Source organism: Odontesthes bonariensis, chromosome 1, assembly GCF_027942865.1.
Source record: "Odontesthes bonariensis isolate fOdoBon6 chromosome 1, fOdoBon6.hap1, whole genome shotgun sequence".
NCBI classification, from domain to species: Eukaryota; Metazoa; Chordata; class Actinopteri; order Atheriniformes; family Atherinopsidae; genus Odontesthes; species Odontesthes bonariensis.
The window spans coordinates 46,811,568-46,833,919 of record NC_134506.1 but is presented as its reverse complement, the minus strand read 5'-3'; the positions used below and the strand labels follow the sequence as shown (position 1 = coordinate 46,833,919).

The 22,352-nt window shown below is 45.0% G+C and overlaps 1 protein-coding gene across 4 annotated transcripts in view; it reads left to right on the top strand.

The window, feature by feature from the left end:
- plekhg4 (pleckstrin homology domain containing, family G (with RhoGef domain) member 4) overlaps nucleotides 1–22,352 on the top strand; it is a 78,432-nt gene that overhangs the window by 15,781 nt on the left and 40,299 nt on the right. For all 4 annotated transcript variants that reach the window (XM_075468771.1, XM_075468780.1, XM_075468789.1 and 1 more), the window contains exons 2-3: nucleotides 6,155–6,352; nucleotides 12,874–13,768. In XM_075468771.1, coding sequence (XP_075324886.1) covers nucleotides 6,155–6,352; nucleotides 12,874–13,768 — 1,093 coding nt within the window. The remainder of the gene's footprint in view (nucleotides 1–6,154; nucleotides 6,353–12,873; nucleotides 13,769–22,352) is intronic.

The following is a 22,352-nucleotide window of genomic DNA, read 5'->3' as shown; positions in this document are numbered from 1 at the left end:
AGAGGGAGGAGCTCTGAGTCCTCCTGTCTGACCTTTGACCTCCACCTGATGGATCGGTCTCATTGATCCGAGGGTCAGAGCTGCAGAGGGGAACGCTGTAAATCTGAATAAAAGGAAAAGCCCCAGAAGTCTGGAGGATAATGAAGTTATTATTCCGCCGGGCCTCCTCGGTGGGTGGCCCTCTCTCCTTCTCCCATGGGAACCTCCGTCAGCCCTCTGATGTGCCTCCCCTCCACCCTGAGCTGCACTTTTACTGCTGTAGTCCTCACGTTTACACACAGCAGGACTCCAGCCTGTTGTGGTGCTGCAGAGCTGCTTCTCATTTACAGAAACAAGCCTTCAGGATGTGGAGGATTTAAATCAGACAGCTTCACTGTCCTCAGCTCAGAGCTGGAAAACAGAGCCGGGTGTCTCTGAGCTGGAAAACAGAGCCTGGTGTCTCTGAGCTGGAAAACAGAGCCGGGTGTCTCTGAGCTGGAAAACAGAGCCTGGTGTCTCTGAGCTGGAAAACAGAGCCTGGTGTCTCTGAGCTGGAAAACAGAGCCGGGTGTCTCTGAGCTGGAAAACAGAGCCTGGTGTCTCTGAGCTGGAAAACAGAGCCGGGTGTCTCTGAGCTGGAAAACAGAGCCGGGTGTCTCTGAGCTGGAAAACAGAGCCTGGTGTCTCTGAGCTGGAAAACAGAGCCGGGTGTCTCTGAGCTGGAAAACAGAGCCGGGTGTTGAACTGGACCAAGTTGTTAAAACAGTGGGATGAAAAGTGGCTGCTGCACATCCACAGTCTTTAGCTAACTCTGCTGGAGCATTAGCCTCAGATAGAGTTTATCCACAGTCTTTAGCTAACTCTGCTGGAACATTAGCCTCAGATAGAGTTTATCCACAGTCTTTAGCTAACTCTGCTGGAACATTAGCCTCAGATAGAGTTTATCCACAGTCTTTAGCTAACTCTGCTGGAACATTAGCCTCAGATAGAGTTTATCCACAGTCTTTAGCTAACTCTGCTGGAACATTAGCCTCAGATAGAGTTTATCCACAGTCTTTAGCTAACTCTGCTGGAACATTAGCCTCAGATAGAGTTTATCCACAGTCTTTAGCTAACTCTGCTGGAACATTAGCCTCAGATAGAGTTTATCCACAGTCTTTAGCTAACTCTGCTGGAACATTAGCCTCAGATAGAGTTCATCCACAGTCTTTAGCTAACTCTGCTGGAACATTAGCCTCAGATAGAGTTCATCCACAGTCTTTAGCTAACTCTGCTGGAACATTAGCCTCAGATAGAGTTTATCCACAGTCTTTAGCTAACTCTGCTGGAACATTAGCCTCAGATAGAGTTTATCCACAGTCTTTAGCTAACTCTGCTGGAACATTAGCCTCAGATAGAGTTTATCCACAGTCTTTAGCTAACTCTGCTGGAACATTAGCCTCAGATAGAGTTCATCCACAGTCTTTAGCTAACTCTGCTGGAACATTAGCCTCAGATGGAGTTCATCCACAGTCTTTAGCTAACTCTGCTGGAACATTAGCCTCAGATAGAGTTCATCCACAGTCTTTAGCTAACTCTGCTGGAACATTAGCCTCAGATGGAGTTCATCCACAGTCTTTAGCTAACTCTGCTGGAACATTAGCCTCAGATGGAGTTCATCCACAGTCTTTAGCTAACTCTGCTGGAACATTAGCCTCAGATAGAGTTTATCCACAGTCTTTAGCTAACTCTGCTGGAACATTAGCCTCAGATAGAGTTTATCCACAGTCTTTAGCTAACTCTGCTGGAACATTAGCCTCAGATAGAGTTTATCCACAGTCTTTAGCTAACTCTGCTGGAACATTAGCCTCAGATAGAGTTCATCCACAGTCTTTAGCTAACTCTGCTGGAGCATTAGCCTCAGATAGAGTTTATCCACAGTCTTTAGCTAACTCTGCTGGAACATTAGCCTCAGATAGAGTTTATCCACAGTCTTTAGCTAACTCTGCTGGAACATTAGCCTCAGATAGAGTTCATCCACAGTCTTTAGCTAACTCTGCTGGAACATTAGCCTCAGATGGAGTTCATCCACAGTCTTTAGCTAACTCTGCTGGAACATTAGCCTCAGATAGAGTTCATCCACAGTCTGTAGCTAACTCTGCTGGAACATTAGCCTCAGATGGAGTTCATCCACAGTCTTTAGCTAACTCTGCTGGAACATTAGCCTCAGATAGAGTTCATCCACAGTCTTTAGCTAACTCTGCTGGAACATTAGCCTCAGATAGAGTTCACCCACAGTCTTTAGCTAACTCTGCTGGAACATTAAGGCGGTAGCATGGTTGCCGCGTCTGTCACGGCGGTGGTGGACCGTGACGTCAAAATGACGTTTCAGGCCTGGCGCTTCCCTTGAAAAGACGGCGCAGCGCGTTGTCGTGCACCAGTCGATTTTTGTAACTTGGCGGCGCCGAGCACAACGAACCGGATGGACCGATGTGAGACCAGCTCAGTGAGGAGGTGCGTTTGTACAGGCAGCTGTACGAAACTGCAGTGAAACAGCACAGGGAGCACGTAAACTCCCAGAACTGGTGCACAGAGATTGGCAGAACTTTGGGGAAAGAGGGAGAGTTCTGTAAGAATGTGTGGAAGAAGCTACGGGACAGATACGTGAAGGCAAAGAATAGGGCAGAGACTCTGTTGATGCCGGGGGCTTCAAACCTTCACCTCTTTTAACTGAATTAAAAAATTAAAATGATCCGAAAACTGCAGCAGTATCATTAATTACAGTATTCTTGCTCTTGACAGCGGCATTGTTTTCTTCTGCACTTTCGTGGTTGTAGAGTAGCGGTAACCTTCACGTAGCAGCGCCACCTCTGTGACGGAGAAAATTGCAACTACTGGCGCGCAACGACTTGCGCCACTATATAGGGTCCTATGGCGGGCACGAACTCGTGACGTCATCAACACCGCTCGCGCGAGCAGACGCGGCAACCATGCTAGAGCCTTTAGCCTCAGATAGAGTTTACCCACAGTCTTTAGCTAACTCTGCTGGAACATTAGCCTCAGATAGAGTTTATCCACAGTCTTTAGCTAACTCTGCTGGAACATTAGCCTCAGATAGAGTTCACCCACAGTCTTTAGCTAACTCTGCTGGAACATTAGCCTCAGATAGAGTTTATCCACAGTCTTTAGCTAACTCTGCTGGAACATTAGCCTCAGATAGAGTTTACCCACAGTCTTTAGCTAACTCTGCTGGAACATTAGCCTCAGATAGAGTTTACCCACAGTCTTTAGCTAACTCTGCTGGAACATTAGCCTCAGATAGAGTTCATCCACAGTCTTTAGCTAACTCTGCTGGAACATTAGCCTCAGATAGAGTTTACCCACAGTCTTTAGCTAACTCTGCTGGAACATTAGCCTCAGATAGAGTTTATCCACAGTCTTTAGCTAACTCTGCTGGAACATTAGCCTCAGATAGAGTTTATCCACAGTCTTTAGCTAACTCTGCTGGAACATTAGCCTCAGATAGAGTTCATCCACAGTCTTTAGCTAACTCTGCTGGAACGTTAGCCTTAGATAGAGTTCATCCACAGTCTTTAGCTAACTCTGCTGGAACATTAGCCTCAGATAGAGCTTATCCACAGTCTTTAGCTAACTCTGCTGGAACGTTAGCCTCAGATAGAGTTCATCCACAGTCTTTAGCTAACTCTGCTGGAACGTTAGCCTCAGAGTTTATCCACAGTCTTTAGCTAACTCTGCTGGAACATTAGCCTCAGATAGAGTTTATCGTTGCTAACACCACGTGCTGGTGTTGCCTGAGTCTGACAGTTCAGAGGATGATGATAAAGCGTCATCTGTTTGTCCTCTTACATTAGCTGTGGTTGCGTCCCGTCTGGGCCGGTGCTGTGGAGCCAAACCTCTGCCATCTGATACCCTGCTGCTAATATTGGCCTCAGAGCTGCGTTTGGCTGCCAGCTGTCGTGTGAATCCTGGACGGCTGAGTCACATCCAGAAGGTTCAACCTCAGTAACGCATCAGAGTTACAGCACCGGGGGCGCTGGGTTAGATTCTCTGAACAGAACTGAATATACTGAGTGTTCCAGTTCAGCAGCTCATCTGACTGATGGTTTAGTCCATAATATACTGAGTGTTCCAGTTCAGCAGCCCATCTGACTGATGGTTTAGTCCATAATATACTGAGTGTTCCAGTTCAGCAGCTCATCTGACTGATGGTTTAGTCCATAATATACTGAGTGTTCCAGTTCAGCAGCCCATCTGACTGATGGTTTAGTCCATAATATACTGAGTGTTCCAGTTCAGCAGCCCATCTGACTGATGGTTTAGTCCATAATATACTGAGTGTTCCAGTTCAGCAGCCCATCTGACTGATGGTTTAGTTTTTCTTAGTTGGGCTCTGAGTTGGGTTCTGAGTTGGGTTCTGAGTTGGGTTCTGAGTTGGGTTCTGAGTTGGGTTCTGAGTTGGGTTCTGAGTTGGGTTCTGAGTTGGGCTCTGAGTTGGGTTCTGAGTTGGGTTCTGAGTTGGGTTCTGAGTTGGGCTCTGAGTTGGGTTCTGAGTTGGGCTCTGAGTTGGGCTCTGAGTTGGGTTCTGAGTTGGGCTCTGAGTTGGGTTCTGAGTTGGGTTCTGAGTTGGGTTCTGAGTTGGGCTCTGAGTTGGGCTCTGAGTTGGGTTCTGAGTTGGGTTCTGAGTTGGGCTCTGAGTTGGGCTCTGAGTTGGGTTCTGAGTTGGGTTCTGAGTTGGGTTCTGAGTTGGGCTCTGAGTTGGGCTCTGAGTTGGGTTCTGAGTTGGGCTCTGAGTTGGGCTCTGAGTTGGGTTCTGAGTTGGGCTCTGAGTTGGGCTCTGAGTTGGGTTCTGAGTTGGGCTCTGAGTTGGGTTCTGAGTTGGGTTCTGAGTTGGGTTCTGAGTTGGGTTCTGAGTTGGGTTCTGAGTTGGGCTCTGAGTTGGGTTCTGAGTTGGGCTCTGAGTTGGGCTCTGAGTTGGGTTCTGAGTTGGGCTCTGAGTTGGGTTCTGAGTTGGGTTCTGAGTTGAGTTCTGAGTTGGGTTCTGAGTTGGGCTCTGAGTTGGGTTCTGAGTTGGGTTCTGAGTTGAGTTCTGAGTTGGGTTCTGAGTTGGGCTCTGAGTTGGGCTCTGAGTTGGGTTCTGAGTTGGGCTCTGAGTTGGGTTCTGAGTTGGGTTCTGAGTTGGGCTCTGAGTTGGGCTTTGAGTTGGGTTCTGAGTTGGGCTCTGAGTTGGGTTCTGAGTTGGGTTCTGAGTTGAGTTCTGAGTTGGGTTCTGAGTTGGGCTCTGAGTTGGGTTCTGAGTTGGGTTCTGAGTTGAGTTCTGAGTTGGGTTCTGAGTTGGGCTCTGAGTTGGGCTCTGAGTTGGGTTCTGAGTTGGGCTCTGAGTTGGGCTTTGAGTTGGGTTCTGAGTTGGGCTCTGAGTTGGGCTCTGAGTTGGGCTCTGAGTTGGGTTCTGAGTTGGGCTCTGAGTTGGGTTCTGAGTTGAGTTCTGAGTTGGGCTCTGAGTTGGGCTTTGAGTTGGGTTCTGAGTTGGGCTCTGAGTTGAGTTCTGAGTTGGGCTCTGAGTTGGGTTCTGAGTTGGGCTCTGAGTTGGGCTCTGAGTTGGGTTCTGAGTTGGGCTCTGAGTTGGGCTCTGAGTTGGGTTCTGAGTTGGGCTCTGAGTTGGGTTCTGAGTTGGGTTCTAAGTTGGGCTCTGAGTTGGGCTCTGAGTTGGGCTCTGAGTTGGGTTCTGAGTTGGGCTCTGAGTTGGGTTCTGAGTTGGGCTCTGAGTTGGGTTCTGAGTTGGGTTCTAAGTTGGGCTCTGAGTTGGGTTCTGAACCAGCAGAGGAACCACTTTGGTTGAAAGTTATGAGCCAGCAGGAGTCGGTGTGTGACTGTCTGGAGCCAGATGGATATTTTTACCCGGTCAGTCTCCAGAACAGGAGATCCGGTTTCAGCAGCAGACGGGGTCTCCTGGCCACGCCCCCAGGGCCCTATGAGCCCCGCCCCCAGGCTCCTCTTAGCCCCGCCCCCAGGGCCCTCTGAGAGTAAACAGGTGGTGATTGGATGTGTGTGACAGCCAGCTGCTCGGGGGATTTTTATGTTTTCTTTTCCCTGATGGGGATGAGTAAAGTATTTATGGCCAGTTGTCTTCCTTCAGCCCGTCGTCACGGTTACCATCTCTTCTCCCGTCTCTCTCCAGGACTCTGAGTCTTTGGACCGCTGCATCCAGACGGCTCTGGCAGCCCTGTACCCGCCCTTCCAGGCCACGTCCCCGACCGTCCTGTGCCAGGTCCTCAGCGTGGTGGAGACCTGCTACAAAGGAGACGGCCTGCGCTACCTGCTGCACTTCCTGCTGCCCGCCAAGCAGTTCCTACAGAGCCTCCAGCAGGACGCCTGCGTGAGTACCTGTGTGTGTGTTGTGCAGCGCCAGGTGATGTCAGGTGTGAACACAGGCGGGCTGTGGCTGCACAGGTCATCAGTGTTTGTGATGAACTCACTGCTGAGTCACACAGGCTCCGCCCCCTCTCTGGGCGTTTTTCTGCTTCATGAACACGAAAGCTCAAACTAACCAGCAGAAACAGCGGGTCTGAGTAACGCTGCTATATTTGGGTTCTGATCCATTTCCAGCACCTGGATCTGGATTTGCTGCTGTCAGGGTCGGGTGTAGGGAAGGACACGGATGCGGACTTTTCAAAAGAAAACTGGATTTATTATACAAAAAACAAAGTACCAACAGAAAGCGCGGCTGAGCCGGATATCAGAAACTTAACTGTGGATAAACAAACAAAAAGACTTGGCATGGGTTAGAATAAAAACTTAACTTTTAGGGAGACGAGGGACATGGGTAAACCGGGTAACGTGGGAATCAAGGCAAACAGGTCAGGAATCACAAACAAAGAGCCGACACACAGACAGGTGAGGGGAATGAACTAATTACCTGAGTGAGGGAAGTGAGGGGAAAAACAATGGCAAAACTCAAAACCAAGACATGAACTGAACACAAAAACGTAACCTAAAACATGAAACTAAAAACACAAGTCCCATGGCGGTCCAAGCTGTTGCTGTTAGGACGCACACGTGTGTTGCTTAGGGATGTCGAAATTTAAAAAAAGTCTTGACCGACCACTGAGCCTCATTAGTCGATTAAAGTCGGTCACCGAAAATTCTATAAGTGCCATTTATGATATCTGTGTCCTGTCGCGCGTCTTTCTCTGCCGCGTGGAACCAGTTATGCCCCCATTTTAGACTGGCTAGGCTCCCACCACACAATCAATGTTAGTTCGTGCCCTTGGTATTATACATTTTCCCCAATCATTGACCACTAGTTCCAGGCGTACTTGTGGAGGAATAAGGGTTTTGGGTAGAAAAATAATTGCTGTGCCTGCGTAGACACGCAGCACCGAACTTGGGCTGTTAAAAGCCCCCGTTACAAAGTCACACACAGAGAACGGTGCATTTGGCGGTGTTACAGGAAAGTAGGTTAACCAATGACTTTGTTAAAAAAAAAAACTTACCGAATGCCAACAGCCTCTGTGGCGTAGCCTATGCTGCACAAAATCCTTTGCAATAAGTTCCTGTCGTCTTGCTATTTAAGTACAGATGAATATATCACAACAAGTAGGATAAGTTAGTCTTGTGTCTTTTGCCATTACAGTGTTACAATTATCATTATGTTGTAGTCCACACGCAGCCACATCGGCTTTATTTAGGTTAATAGTGGCGATTTTTTTTTTTTTTTTAACTGCGCAGACAGGACCCGTCATGTACGGCGTACAAGTTGCAACCGGTGTAAGAGAGGACCTCTGAGGAGGGCGCTACGTGAGCTCTGCTGCGGTTGTTCTTCCATCGTGGGATGGCTCATGCTCACATAACATTTCTAAAGATATAGTGAGTTTTTTTTTTTTTTTTTTTTTAAACCGACGGCAGAAAAATTCTAACCGGACGACGTTGATTCGGTCAACCATCGGTCATACGGTCATCGGTTAACATCCCTAGCTTTGATACCTGTTTTTACTCGTGTGTTGTCATGGTAACATCAGCTCTGACAGTGGCTGTGTTCGAAACCGTATACTACATACTACATACTGCATACTACATACTGCATACTGCATACTGCATGCTGCATACTGCATACTGCATACTGCATACTACATACTGCATACTACATACTACATACTGCATACTGCATACTACATACTACATACTGCATACTACATACTGCATACTACATACTGCATACTACATACTACATACTGCATACTACATACTACATACTACATACTTCATACTGCATACTACATACTGCATACTACATACTACATACTGCATACTACATACTACATACTGCATACTACATACTACATACTACATACTGCATACTACATACTGCATACTACATACTACATACTGCATACTACATACTACATACTACATACTACATACTGCATACTACATACTACATACTGCATACTACATACTGCATACTACATACTACATACTGCATACTACATACTACATACTACATACTTCATACTGCATACTACATACTGCATACTACATACTACATACTGCATACTACATACTACATACTACATACTGCATGCTACATACTGCATACTACATACTACATACTGCATACTGCATACTACATACTGCATACTACATACTACATACTGCATACTGCATACTGCATACTACATACTACATACTGCATACTGCATACTACATACTGCATACTACATACTACATACTACATACTGCATACTGCATACTACATACTGCATACTACATACTACATACTGCATACTACATACTACATACTGCATACTACATACTACATACTGCATACTTCCATACTACATACTGCATACTGCATACTACATACTGCATACTACATAGTACATACTGCATACTACATACTGCATACTACAAACTACATACTGCATACTACATACTGCATACTGCATACTACATACTGCATACTGCATACTACATACTACATACTGCATACTTCCATATTACATACTGCATACTACATACTACATACTGCATACTACATACTTCCAAACTACATACTGCATACTACATACTACATACTGCATACTACATACTGCATACTGCATACTACATACTGCATACTGCATACTACATACTACATACTGCATACTTCCATATTACATACTGCATACTACATACTACATACTGCATACTACATACTTCCAAACTACATACTGCATACTACATACTACATACTGCATACTACATACTTCCAAACTACATACTACATACTACATACTGCATACTACATACTACATACTTCCATACTTCATACTACATATTGCATACTTCCATACTACATACTGCATACTACATACTGCATACTACATACTACATACTTCATACTACATACTGCATACTACATACTACATATTTCCATATTACATACTACATACTGGATACTACATACTTCATACTACATACTACATACTTCATACTACATACTGCATACTACATACTACATATTTCCATATTACATACTGCATACTGCATACTACATACTACATACTTCCATATTACATACTGCATACTGCATACTACATACTACATACTGCATACTACATACTACATACTTCCATACTACATACTGCATACTGCATACTACATACTGCATACTACATACTACATATTTCCATATTACATACTGCATACTACATACTACATACTACATACTTCCATACTGCATACTACATACTGCATACTACATACTACATACTGCATACTGCATACTACATACTGCATACTACATACTACATACTACATACTGCATACTACATACTGCATACTACATACTGCATACTGCATACTGCATACTACATACTGCATACTGCATACTACATACTGCATACTACATACTACATACTGCATACTGCATACTACATACTGCATACTACATACTGCATACTACATACTGCATACTGCATACTACATACTGCATACTGCATACTGCATACTACATACTGCATACTGCATACTACATACTGCATACTACATACTACATACTGCATACTGCATACTACATACTGCATACTACATACTACATACTGCATACTACATACTACATACTGCATACTACATACTACATACTTCCATACTACATACTGCATACTACATACTACATACTGCATACTACATACTACATACTGCATACTACATACTGCATACTACAAACTGCATACTGCATACTGCATACTACATACTACATACTGCATACTACAAACTGCATACTGCATACTACATACTGCATACTACAAACTGCATACTGCATACTGCATACTACATACTACATATTTCCATATTACATACTGCATACTGCATACTACATACTACATACTTCCATATTACATACTGCATACTGCATACTACATACTACATACTGCATACTACATACTGCATACTACATACTACATATTTCCATATTACATACTACATACTGGATACTACATACTTCATACTACATACTACATACTTCATACTACATACTGCATACTACATACTACATATTTCCATATTACATACTGCATACTGCATACTACATACTACATACTGCATACTACATACTACATACTTCCATACTACATACTGCATACTGCATACTACATACTGCATACTACATACTACATATTTCCATATTACATACTGCATACTACATACTACATACTACATACTTCCATACTGCATACTACATACTGCATACTACATACTACATACTGCATACTACATACTACATACTGCATACTACATACTACATACTGCATACTACATACTGCATACTACATACTACATACTGCATACTGCATACTACATACTGCATACTACATACTGCATACTGCATACTACATACTGCATACTGCATACTACATACTGCATACTGCATACTACATACTGCATACTACATACTGCATACTGCATACTACATACTGCATACTGCATACTACATACTGCATACTACATACTGCATACTGCATACTACATACTGCATACTGCATACTACATACTACATACTGCATACTGCATACTGCATACTACATACTACATACTGCATACTACATACTACATACTGCATACTGCATACTGCATACTACATACTACATACTTCCATACTACATACTGCATACTACATACTACATACTGCATACTACATACTACATACTGCATACTACATACTGCATACTACAAACTGCATACTGCATACTACATACTACATACTACATACTGCATACTACAAACTGCATACTGCATACTACATACTGCATACTACAAACTGCATACTGCATACTGCATACTACATACTACATACTGCATACTTCCATACTACATACTGCATACTACATACTACATACTGCATACTACATAGTACATACTGCATACTGCATACTACAAACTACATACTGCATACTACATACTGCATACTACATACTACATACTGCATACTACATACTACATACTGCATACTGCATACTAAATACTGCATACTGCATACTACATACTACATACTGCATACTACATACTACATACTGCATACTACATACTTCCAAACTACATACTGCATACTACATACTACATACTGCATACTACATACTTCCAAACTACATACAACATACTACATACTACATACTGCATACTACATACTACATACTTCCATACTTCATACTACATACTGCATACTTCCATACTACATACTGCATACTACATACTGCATACTACATACTACATACTGCATACTACATACTACATATTTCCATATTACATACTACATACTGGATACTACATACTTCATACTACATACTACATACTTCATACTACATACTGCATACTACATACTACATATTTCCATATTACATACTGCATACTGCATACTACATACTACATACTTCCATATTACATACTGCATACTGCATACTACATACTGCATACCACATACTACATATTTCCATATTACATACTGCATACTACATACTACATACTTCCATACTACATACTGCATACTGCATACTACATACTGCATACTACATACTACATATTTCCATATTACATACTGCATACTACATACTTCCATACTACATACTGCATACTATATACTACATACTGCATACTACATACTACATACTACATACCGCATACTACATACTCATCGATCAGACAGTTTGCAGAGCGTTTACCCACAATGCATTTCGCTCCTGCCCGAGCCGAAATCAGCCGGCCTGAAGCTGATTTCTCTTAAGCTCTAAACTCTGTAAACTTTAGCAACATTTGAAACATTTTCAGGTGAGAAAGTAGTCGTTTAGATCCCCAACGTGTTGAAAACCTGACAAAATACCGGCTGTTTACAATTTTGTTCCCACGAATTCGGTGTTACTAAAGCTAGCCGCAGTGAGCTAACGCACTTCCGGTTATTTTCACAAAATAAAATACCCGTTGCCTTTTATCATAGGGAAAGCCATTACCATACAATTGGTGCTTTTGTTTTGAAAACAGGAAGTGAACCTACCCTCGTTGTAGCTAGCTTGAAACTGCCGTTTTTGACAGGAAATGACGATCGGCGACGTCACGTTACGTTGCATCTTGGGTAGTTTGAGTATGAGTAGTAACCTCATGATGCATACCCAACATTTAGGAGAATCTAGTATGCATCCGGGAACTTAAAAAAAGTTAAAGTTAGTATGAGTAGTAGGAGAAGTAGGCGGTTTCAAACACAGTCAGTGTGTCCAGGTTCAGTCAGGATGAGTCCCCGCTCCATCATCCAGGTGTTTCACATCAGCCTCACCTGTCGTCTGGACCTGTTGGACCTGAACCAGAACGGTTCTGATCTTTTTATCCTTCTTCTGTCTCATTTTTACTTTGTTTGTCCCCCCCCCCCAGCTGCCGTTCTGTGGGCTGCTGTTCCGCCATGCCGGCTGGCCCCTGAGCCTCCAGGAGAAGGTGATCATCCAGCTGTGCCCCCTGGACCAGCGCCTCCTCCGCCCAGGAGACTTCTACCTGCTGGTGGCTCCGGCCGTTGCTCCGCCTCCTCCTCGTTCCCGCGGCGTCTCCTGCAGGGGCGGCGTGACCTTGACCCCCCGCCTGCTCCTGTGCAGCGTGTCCGCCGGTGGGCGCCATGCCGAGAGGCAGGAGGTGTCGGACGCCGCTCTGAGGTCGCTCTTCAGCATGGCCTGGCTGGACTCCGTTAACCGGGACAGGGAGCGGCGAGGGACGGCGCCGCTGGAGCGCTGCCTGCTCTCCGCCAACGGAGACGTCTTCAGGGTCCCGTGGGAGGACCTGGTTTACCCACAATTCATCAGTCAGCCCAGGAGCGCCCCGAAGGAGGACGCCGAGTCCAAAGATGGAGACCGGGATTTAAAGCTCCTCCCATATGCTCCCACAACCAGCCAATCAGCAGCCAGCGAGGACGAGGACTCGGAGGGGGAGTACGTGGAGCTGACGGAGCTGCCGCTGCCTCGGTTCTCCCCCCAGAAAGGTTCTTTAACTCAGTCCATCAGCCTGCAGAACCGAACCAGAACCAGCACGCACACTGTTACGCACACAGCGCCTGCTACAGCACGCGCTTCAGGAACCGCTCGCTCAGACGGGCCCACTCGCTCCTCCTGGCCCGGTTTGGTTGTCGGTTCTGACTCTGAACATGGTTCCGGGCTCCTCCAGGAGAACCCGGATCCCTGTGGACCCGTCTCCTCCTCTGATCCCGACAGGTCCAGCTGTGGGCTGCAGAGAACCGAAGGTCCCGGCTCAGCTGAGCCCAGAAGCTGCTCAGAACCAGGAGGTGAGGAGGAGAGGGGGGAGGAGAGGGGGGAGGAGCATGAGGTCATAGGGCCAGTTAGTGAGGGGGAGGAGGAGGAGGAAGGTTGGGAGGCAGATGAAGAAGAGGGGGTGGGTGTAGGTGGAGGTAAGTTAGAGGAGGTGGAGGTAGAGGAGGAGGTTCAGGTTGTGATCATGAAGCAGAGTCAAGAAAGAGAGGAGGAGCCAGTGATGAAAGAAGAAAAGGAGGAGGATGAGCCAGTGATGAAAGAAGAAAAGGAGGAGGAGGAGCCAGTGATGAAAGAAGAAGAAGAAAAGGAGGAGCCAGTGATGAAAGAAGAAGAAGAAAAGGAGGAGGAGGAGCCAGTGATGAAAGAAGAAAAGGAGGAGGAGGAGCCAGTGATGAAAGAAGAAAAGGAGGAGGAGGAGCCAGTGATGAAAGAAGAAGAAGAAAAGGAGGAGCCAGTGATGAAAGAAGAAAAGGAGGAGCCAGTGATGAAAGAAGAAGAAGAAAAGGAGGAGCCAGTGATGAAAGAAGAAGAAGAAGAAGAAAAGGAGGAGCCTGTGATGAAAGAAGAAGAAGAAAAGGAGGAGCCAGTGATGAAAGAAGAAGAAAAGGAGGAGCCAGTGATGAAAGAAGAAAAGGAGGAGGAGGAGCCAGTGATGAAAGAAGAAGAAGAAAAGGAGGAGCCAGTGATGAAAGAAGAAGAAGAAGAGCCAAAAATGAAAGAAGGAGAAGAAGAAGAGGAGGAGGAGGAGGAGCCAGTGAAGACAGAAGGAGGAGAAGAAGAAGAAGAGGAGGAGCGAGGATGTGGCGAAGGCCCTCTCTGTGAAAGGAGCAGACCGCTGGAAGAGCTCGCTACTGAGCACGCTCAGACCGAGTCTCAGACCGAGTCTCAGACCGAGTCTCAGATGCCACAGAGAGCAGAAGATCCAGACTCACTACAGACACAGCCTGAGGAAGAGGAGGAGAAGGGCGAGGAAGAGGAGGAGAAGGGCGAGGAAGAGGAGCGCAGCTGTGATGAAGTGGATGGAGGAAGATCTGCTGAGCGTCAAACTGAAGGTACATAAACCTCTCCTCCTCCTCCTCCTCAGTCCCTTTCCTTTCCTGCTCTTCATCCCATAATCCATCAGACTCCTCCTCCTCTGATTGGCTGAATCTGTCCACCTCCTCTGCTAACTCCCTCTCACCTGTTTGTTTTCTTCTTCCTGTTTACACAAAACACTTAGATTAAGATTTCCCTTAAAGTCAGAGTTCAGGTTTCCTTAAACTAAACGGCCCTCAGAGTTCCCTTAAAGTCAGAGTTCAGGTTTCCTTAAACTAATCGGCCCTCAGAGTTCCCTTAAAGTCAGAGTTCAGGTTTCCTTAAACTAAACGGCCCTCAGAGTTCCCTTAAAGTCAGAGTTCAGGTTTCCTTAAACTAAACGGCCCTCAGATTCCCCTTAAAGTCAGAGTTCAGGTTTCCTTAAACTAAACGGCCCTCAGAGTTCCCTTAAAGTCAGAGTTCAGGTTTCCTTAAACTAAACGGCCCTCACAGTTCCCTTAAAGTCAGAGTTCAGGTTTCCTTAAACTAAACGGCCCTCAGAGTTCCCTTAAAGTCAGAGTTCAGGTTTCCTTAATCTAAACAGCCCTCAGAGTTCCCTTAAAGTCAGAGTTCAGGTTTCCTTAAACTAAACGGCCCTCAGAGTTCCCTTAAAGTCAGAGTTCAGGTTTCCTTAATCTAAACGGCCCTCAGATTCCCCTTAAAGTCAGAGTTCAGGTTTCCTTAAACTAAACGGCCCTCAGAGCTCCCTTAAAGTCAGAGTTCAGGTTTCCTTAATCTAAACGGCCCTCAGATTCCCCTTAAAGTCAGAGTTCAGGTTTCCTTAAACTAAACGGCCCTCAGATTCCCTTAAAGTCAGAGTTCAGGTTTCCTTAAACTAAACGGCCCTCAGAGCTCCCTTAAAGTCAGAGTTCAGGTTTCCTTAAACTAAACGGCCCTCAGAGTTCCCTTAAAGTCAGAGTTCAGGTTTCCTTAAACTAAACGGCCCTCAGAGTTCCCTTAAAGTCAGAGTTCAGGTTTCCTTAAACTAAACGGCCCTCAGATTCCCCTTAAAGTCAGAGTTCAGGTTTCCTTAAACTAAACGGCCCTCAGAGTTCCCTTAAAGTCAGAGTTCAGGTTTCCTTAAACTAAACGGCCCTCAGAGTTCCCTTAAAGTCAGAGTTCAGGTTTCCTTAAACTAAACGGCCCTCAGATTCCCCTTAAAGTCAGAGTTCAGGTTTCCTTAATCAAAACGGCCCTCAGAGTTCCCTTAAAGTCAGAGTTCAGGTTTCCTTAATCTAAACGGCCCTCAGATTCCCCTTAAAGTCAGAGTTCAGGTTTCCTTAAACTAAACGGCCCTCAGATTCCCCTTAAAGTCAGAGTTCAGGTTTCCTTAAACTAAACGGCCCTCAGAGTTCCCTTAAAGTCAGAGTTCAGGTTTCCTTAAACTAAACGGCCCTCAGAGTTCCCTTAAAGTCAGAGTTCAGGTTTCCTTAAACTAAACGGCCCTCAGATTCCCCTTAAAGTCAGAGTTCAGGTTTCCTTAAACTAAACGGCCCTCAGAGTTCCCTTAAAGTCAGAGTTCAGGTTTCCTTAATCTAAACGGCCCTCAGATTCCCCTTAAAGTCAGAGTTCAGGTTTCCTTAAACTAAACGGCCCTCAGAGTTCCCTTAAAGTCAGAGTTCAGGTTTCCTTAAACTAAACGGCCCTCAGAGTTCCCTTAAAGTCAGAGTTCAGGTTTCCTTAAACTAAACGGCCCTCAGAGTTCCCTTAAAGTCAGAGTTCAGGTTTCCTTAAACTAAACGGCCCTCACAGTTCCCTTAAAGTCAGAGTTCAGGTTTCCTTAAACTAAACGGCCCTCACAGTTCCCTTAAAGTCAGAGTTCAGGTTTCCTTAAACTAAACGGCCCTCAGAGTTCCCTTAAAGTCAGAGTTCAGGTTTCCTTAAACTAAACGGCCCTCACAGTTCCCTTAAAGTCAGAGTTCAGGTTTCCTTAAACTAAACGGCCCTCAGAGTTCCCTTAAAGTCAGAGTTCAGGTTTCCTTAAACTAAACGGCCCTCAGAGTTCCCTTAAAGTCAGAGTTCAGGTTTCCTTAAACTAAACGGCCCTCAGAGTTCCCTTAAAGTCAGAGTTCAGGTTTCCTTAAACTAAACGGCCCTCAGAGTTCCCTTAAAGTCAGAGTTCAGGTTTCCTTAAACTAAACAGCCCTCAGATTCCCCTTAAAGTCAGAGTTCAGGTTTCCTTAAACTAAACGGCCCTCACAGTTCCCTTAAACTAAACGGCCCTCAGAGTTCCCTTAAAGTCAGAGTTCAGGTTTCCTTAAACTAAACAGCCCTCAGATTCCCCTTAAAGTCAGAGTTCAGGTTTCTTTAATCTAAACGGCCCTCACAGTTCCCTTAAAGTCAGAGTTCAGGTTTCCTTAATCTAAACGGCCCTCAGATTCCCCTTAAAGTCAGAGTTCAGGTTTCTTTAATCTAAACGGCCCTCAGAGTTCCCTTAAAGTCAGAGTTCAGGTTTCCTTAATCTAAACGGCCCTCACAGTTCCCTTAAAGTCAGAGTTCAGGTTTCCTTAATCTAAACGGCCCTCAGATTCCCCTTAAAGTCAGAGTTCAGGTTTCCTTAAACTAAACGGCCCTCAGAGTTCCCTTAAAGTCAGAGTTCAGGTTTCCTTAAACTAAACGGCCCTCACAGTTCCCTTAAAGGTGGGGTAGGGGATCTTTTTCTGGAGCATTTTTTAACATGTTGCTTGAAATACTCTTCACACCCCCATTGCAACCAATTAATTAAAAGTTTTGACACAAATATGAAAAGTGTCAGTGGCCTCTAGAACGTACAATCTAGGAAAAACAGTATCCAATCATTGTGAACGGACCGTTCACAATGATTGGATTCTGATGCCGTCTATCAAACTGCAATCTGCTCCTCCCTGCCCCTCCTTCCCCCTGTGCGCGTACCCTGCTCCGTGAACGAAGCTTGGCAGGATTGGAAGCTAAACTAGAGCCAGCTTGGCTAGCACCTAGCATTATTAAACGTATAGTTAGCATAAACTAAATACTAAATACGGCAACGATCGATGCTTGCTGTCAGAACAGCGCTCGTGCACCTTCGTGCTCGTGCGCGTTCATGTACTCTAGAGGCGTGCCTTCGGGGGGAAAGTGAAGAAAAGGGTTGGGACTTTTTACCTGTGTATTTTCAAAATGCAGCTTCGCTGGACTCAAAATCCAGGATCTCCTACCCTACCTTTAAAGTCAGAGTTCAGGTTTCCTTAAACTAAACGGCCCTCAGATTCCCTTTAAAGTCAGAGTTCAGGTTTCCTTAAACTAAATGGCCCTCAGAGTTCCCTTAAAGTCAGAGTTCAGGTTTCCTTAATCTAAACGGCCCTCAGATTCCCTTTAAAGTCAGAGTTCAGGTTTCCTTAAACTAAATGGCCCTCAGATTCCCCTTAAAGTCAGAGTTCAGGTTTCCTTAAACTAAACGGCCCTCAGAGTTCCCTTAAAGTCAGAGTTCAGGTTTCCTTAATCTAAACGGCCCTCAGATTCCCTTTAAAGTCAGAGTTCAGGTTTCCTTAAACTAAACGGCCCTCAGATTTCCCTTAAAGTCAGAGTTCAGGTTTCCTTAAAGGGATAGTTCGGGATATTTGACATGGATCTGTATGGCATCACCATAACCAGTGTCGTGCATTCAAACTGACTTACCCCCGACAGTGTCCTGTGAGCCGAGTTCTTGTCCAGTGTTGGTCAAGGCGAAAGTAGTCCGGCTTGTTTGCTGGGGTCAAGAAATTAGCGCGTTTTTCTTCCCAAAACAGTACGTGTGCTAAAGAGTGATTTATTTCATCACAAAAACCGAAGCCGGCAAAAGTCACTCCTCGTTATCACTTGGGCCCTATACTGTCTCTCATTGTGTATCAGTGCGCACGTCATTCTGACCGCGAGCTGTGCGCACGAGTCGATTCACTTTGTTTACTGCTCGGGAAGATGTCTGACTACGAGAGCGACGAGGAACATATTGACTTCCGTTCAGAGCCAAGGGGGTATCTTTATGAACCCGTTTATACTGAGGAGGAAGTTCGCCAAATGGACTTAGATCGGGCAGAAAGAGAGAGGGTGGACAGAGAAGTGATGGAAACAGAAGCTGGAGCCACTGCTGGAGCTGCGATACCCAGGGTGGCCGACAAATCCTGGTGCACTTGTTTGAAGTGCGAAGTAATGCAGACAGAGGTGGAATGTTACTGCTGCCACGAGTGGGATTTAGTTATGCCCCAGATACAAAACCTTTCCATAGATGAGGATGTCGGCGGCCGCGGGACAGCTGCTGCCTGCATCACAAATAACGGTGACTTCCCTGCACTCCTGAATGCAGGCGTCTGAGAACTTTTTTCCATGTTCCCAAGATCAACTGGAAGAGGCGTCCCAGACCAGCTGGACCCGATGGCCAGTTGTCTGCAGAGTAAGTGTTGAGCACTGCCTAAGAACAGAAAGACTCGTGCGCACAGCTCGCGGTCAGAATGACGTGCGCACTGATACACAATGAGAGACAGTATAGGGCCCAAGTGATAACGAGGAGTGACTTTTGCCGGCTTCGGTTTTTGTGATGAAATAAATCACTCTTTAGCACACGTACTGTTTTGGGAAGAAAAACGCGCTAATTTCTTGACCCCAGCAAACAAGCCGGACTACTTTCGCCTTGACCAACACTGGACAAGAACTCGGCTCACAGGACACTGTCGGGGGTAAGTCAGTTTGAATGCACGACACTGGTTATGGTGATGCCATACAGATCCATGTCAAATATCCCGAACTATCCCTTTAAACTAAACGGCCCTCAGATTCCCCTTAAAGTCAGAGTTCAGGTTTCCTTAAACTAAACAGCCCTCAGAGTTCCCTTAAAGTCAGAGTTCAGGTTTCCTTAAACTAAACGGCCCTCAGATTCCCCTTAAAGTCAGAGTTCAGGTTTCCTTAAACTAAACGGCCCTCACAGTTCCCTTAAAGGATAAGACCGGTTTTTTGACATTGGGCCCTTGATTTCACATTATAACATGATGTTCTACTCACCCCTGCTTGTTGTTGGTAATTTGGAGCTGTTCCGAAGATATTCGAGAGGCGTCTGGCTGCTCTCTTGAGATATTCGGCCATGAAACGGTTTCCTATGGGCAAGCTTATACAGGCACAAACTATGCTGTTTATAATTTATTAATTACTGTACATTAGCACTGATAACGTGGAGGTGCGTCGCTTACTTAAAAAAATCCGGGTTATTGTAATTTTGAATTTTTGTCGTAAAGTGGGTGTTACTGACGTCCTCGTCGTGCTACTGCCACAGACAGCCCACAGACCTGCTGCCTATTTATTCATTCGGCTAAAATTCAAAATTAGTAACCCGGATTTTTTTAAGTAAGCGACGCACCTCCACGTTATTAGTGCTAGTGTAGAGTAATTAATAAATTATAAACAGCATAGTTTGTGCCTGTATAAGCTTGCCCATAGGAAACCGTTTCATGGCTGAATATCTCATGAGAGCAGCCAGACGCCTCTCGAATATCTTCGGAACAGCTCCAAATGTTCAACAACAAGCAGGGGTGAGTAGAACATCATGTTATAATGTGAAATCAAGGGCCCAATGTCAAAAAACCGGTCTTATCCTTTAAAGTCAGAGTTCAGGTTTCCTTAAACTAAACGGCCCTCACAGTTCCCTTAAAGTCAGAGTTCAGGTTTCCTTAAACTAAACGGCCCTCACAGTTCCCTTAAAGTCAGAGTTCAGGTTTCCTTAATCTAAACGGCCCTCAGAGTTCCCTTAAAGTCAGAGTTCAGGTTTCCTTAAACTAAACAGCCCTCAGAGTTCCCTTAAAGTCAGAGTTCAGGTTTCCTTAATCTAAACGGCCCTCAGAGTTCCCTTAAAGTCAGAGTTCAGGTTTCCTTAATCTAAACGGCCCTCAGAGTTCCCTTAAAGTCAGAGTTCAGGTTTCCTTAAACTAAACAGCCCTCAGAGTTCCCTTAAAGTCAGAGTTCAGGTTTCCTTAAACTAAACGGCCCTCAGAGTTCCCTTAAAGTCAGAGTTCAGGTTTCCTTAAACTAAACGGCCCTCAGAGTTCCCTTAAAGTCAGAGTTCAGGTTTCCTTAATCTAAACGGCCCTCAGAGTTCCCTTAAAGTCAGAGTTCAGGTTTCCTTAATCTAAACGGCCCTCAGAGTTCCCTTAAAGTCAGAGTTCAGGTTTCCTTAAACTAAACGGCCCTCAGAGTTCCCTTAAAGTCAGAGTTCAGGTTTCCTTAATCTAAACGGCCCTCACAGTTCCCTTAAAGTCAGAGTTCAGGTTTCCTTAATCTAAACGGCCCTCAGAGTTCCCTTAAAGTCAGAGTTCAGGTTTCCTTAATCTAAACGGCCCTCAGATTCCCCTTAAAGTCAGAGTTCAGGTTTCCTTAAACTAAACGGCCCTCAGATTCCCCTTAAAGTCAGAGTTCAGGTTTCCTTAAACTAAACGGCCCTCAGAGTTCCCTTAAAGTCAGAGTTCAGGTTTCCTTAATCTAAACGGCCCTCACAGTTCCCTTAAAGTCAGAGTTCAGGTTTCCTTAAACTAAACGGCCCTCAGATTCCCCTTAAAGTCAGAGTTCAGGTTTCCTTAAACTAAACGGCCCTCACAGTTCCCTTAAAGGATAAGACCGGTTTTTTGACATTGGGCCCTTGATTTCACATTATAACATGATGTTCTACTCACCCCTGCTTGTTGTTGGTAATTTGGAGCTGTTCCGAAGATATTCGAGAGGCGTCTGGCTGCTCTCTTGAGATATTCAGCCATGAAACGGTTTCCTATGGGCAAGCTTATACAGGCACAAACTATGCTGTTTATAATTTATTAATTACTGTACATTAGCACTGATAACGTGGAGGTGCGTCGCTTACTTAAAAAAATCCGGGTTATTGTAATTTTGAATTTTTGTCGTAAAGTGGGTGTTACTGACGTCCTCGTGGTGCTACTGCCACAGACAGCCCACAGACCTGCTGCCTATTTATTCATTCGGCTAAAATTCAAAATTAGTAACCCGGATTTTTTTAAGTAAGCGACGCACCTCCACGTTATTAGTGCTAGTGTAGAGTAATTAATAAATTATAAACAGCATAGTTTGTGCCTGTATGAGCTTGCCCATAGGAAACCGTTTCATGGCTGAATATCTCAAGAGAGCAGCCAGACGCCTCTCGAATATCTTCGGAACAGCTCCAAATGTTCAACAACAAGCAGGGGTGAGTAGAACATCATGTTATAATGTGAAATCAAGGGCCCAATGTCAAAAAACCGGTCTTATCCTTTAAAGTCAGAGTTCAGGTTTCCTTAAACTAAACGGCCCTCAGATTCCCCTTAAAGTCAGAGTTCAGGTTTCCTTAAACTAAACGGCCCTCACAGTTCCCTTAAAGTCAGAGTTCAGGTTTCCTTAAACTAAACGGCCCTCACAGTTCCCTTAAAGTCAGAGTTCAGGTTTCCTTAAACTAAACGGCCCTCACAGTTCCCTTAAAGTCAGAGTTCAGGTTTCCTTAAACTAAACGGCCCTCAGATTCCCCTTAAAGTCAGAGTTCAGGTTTCCTTAATCTAAACGGCC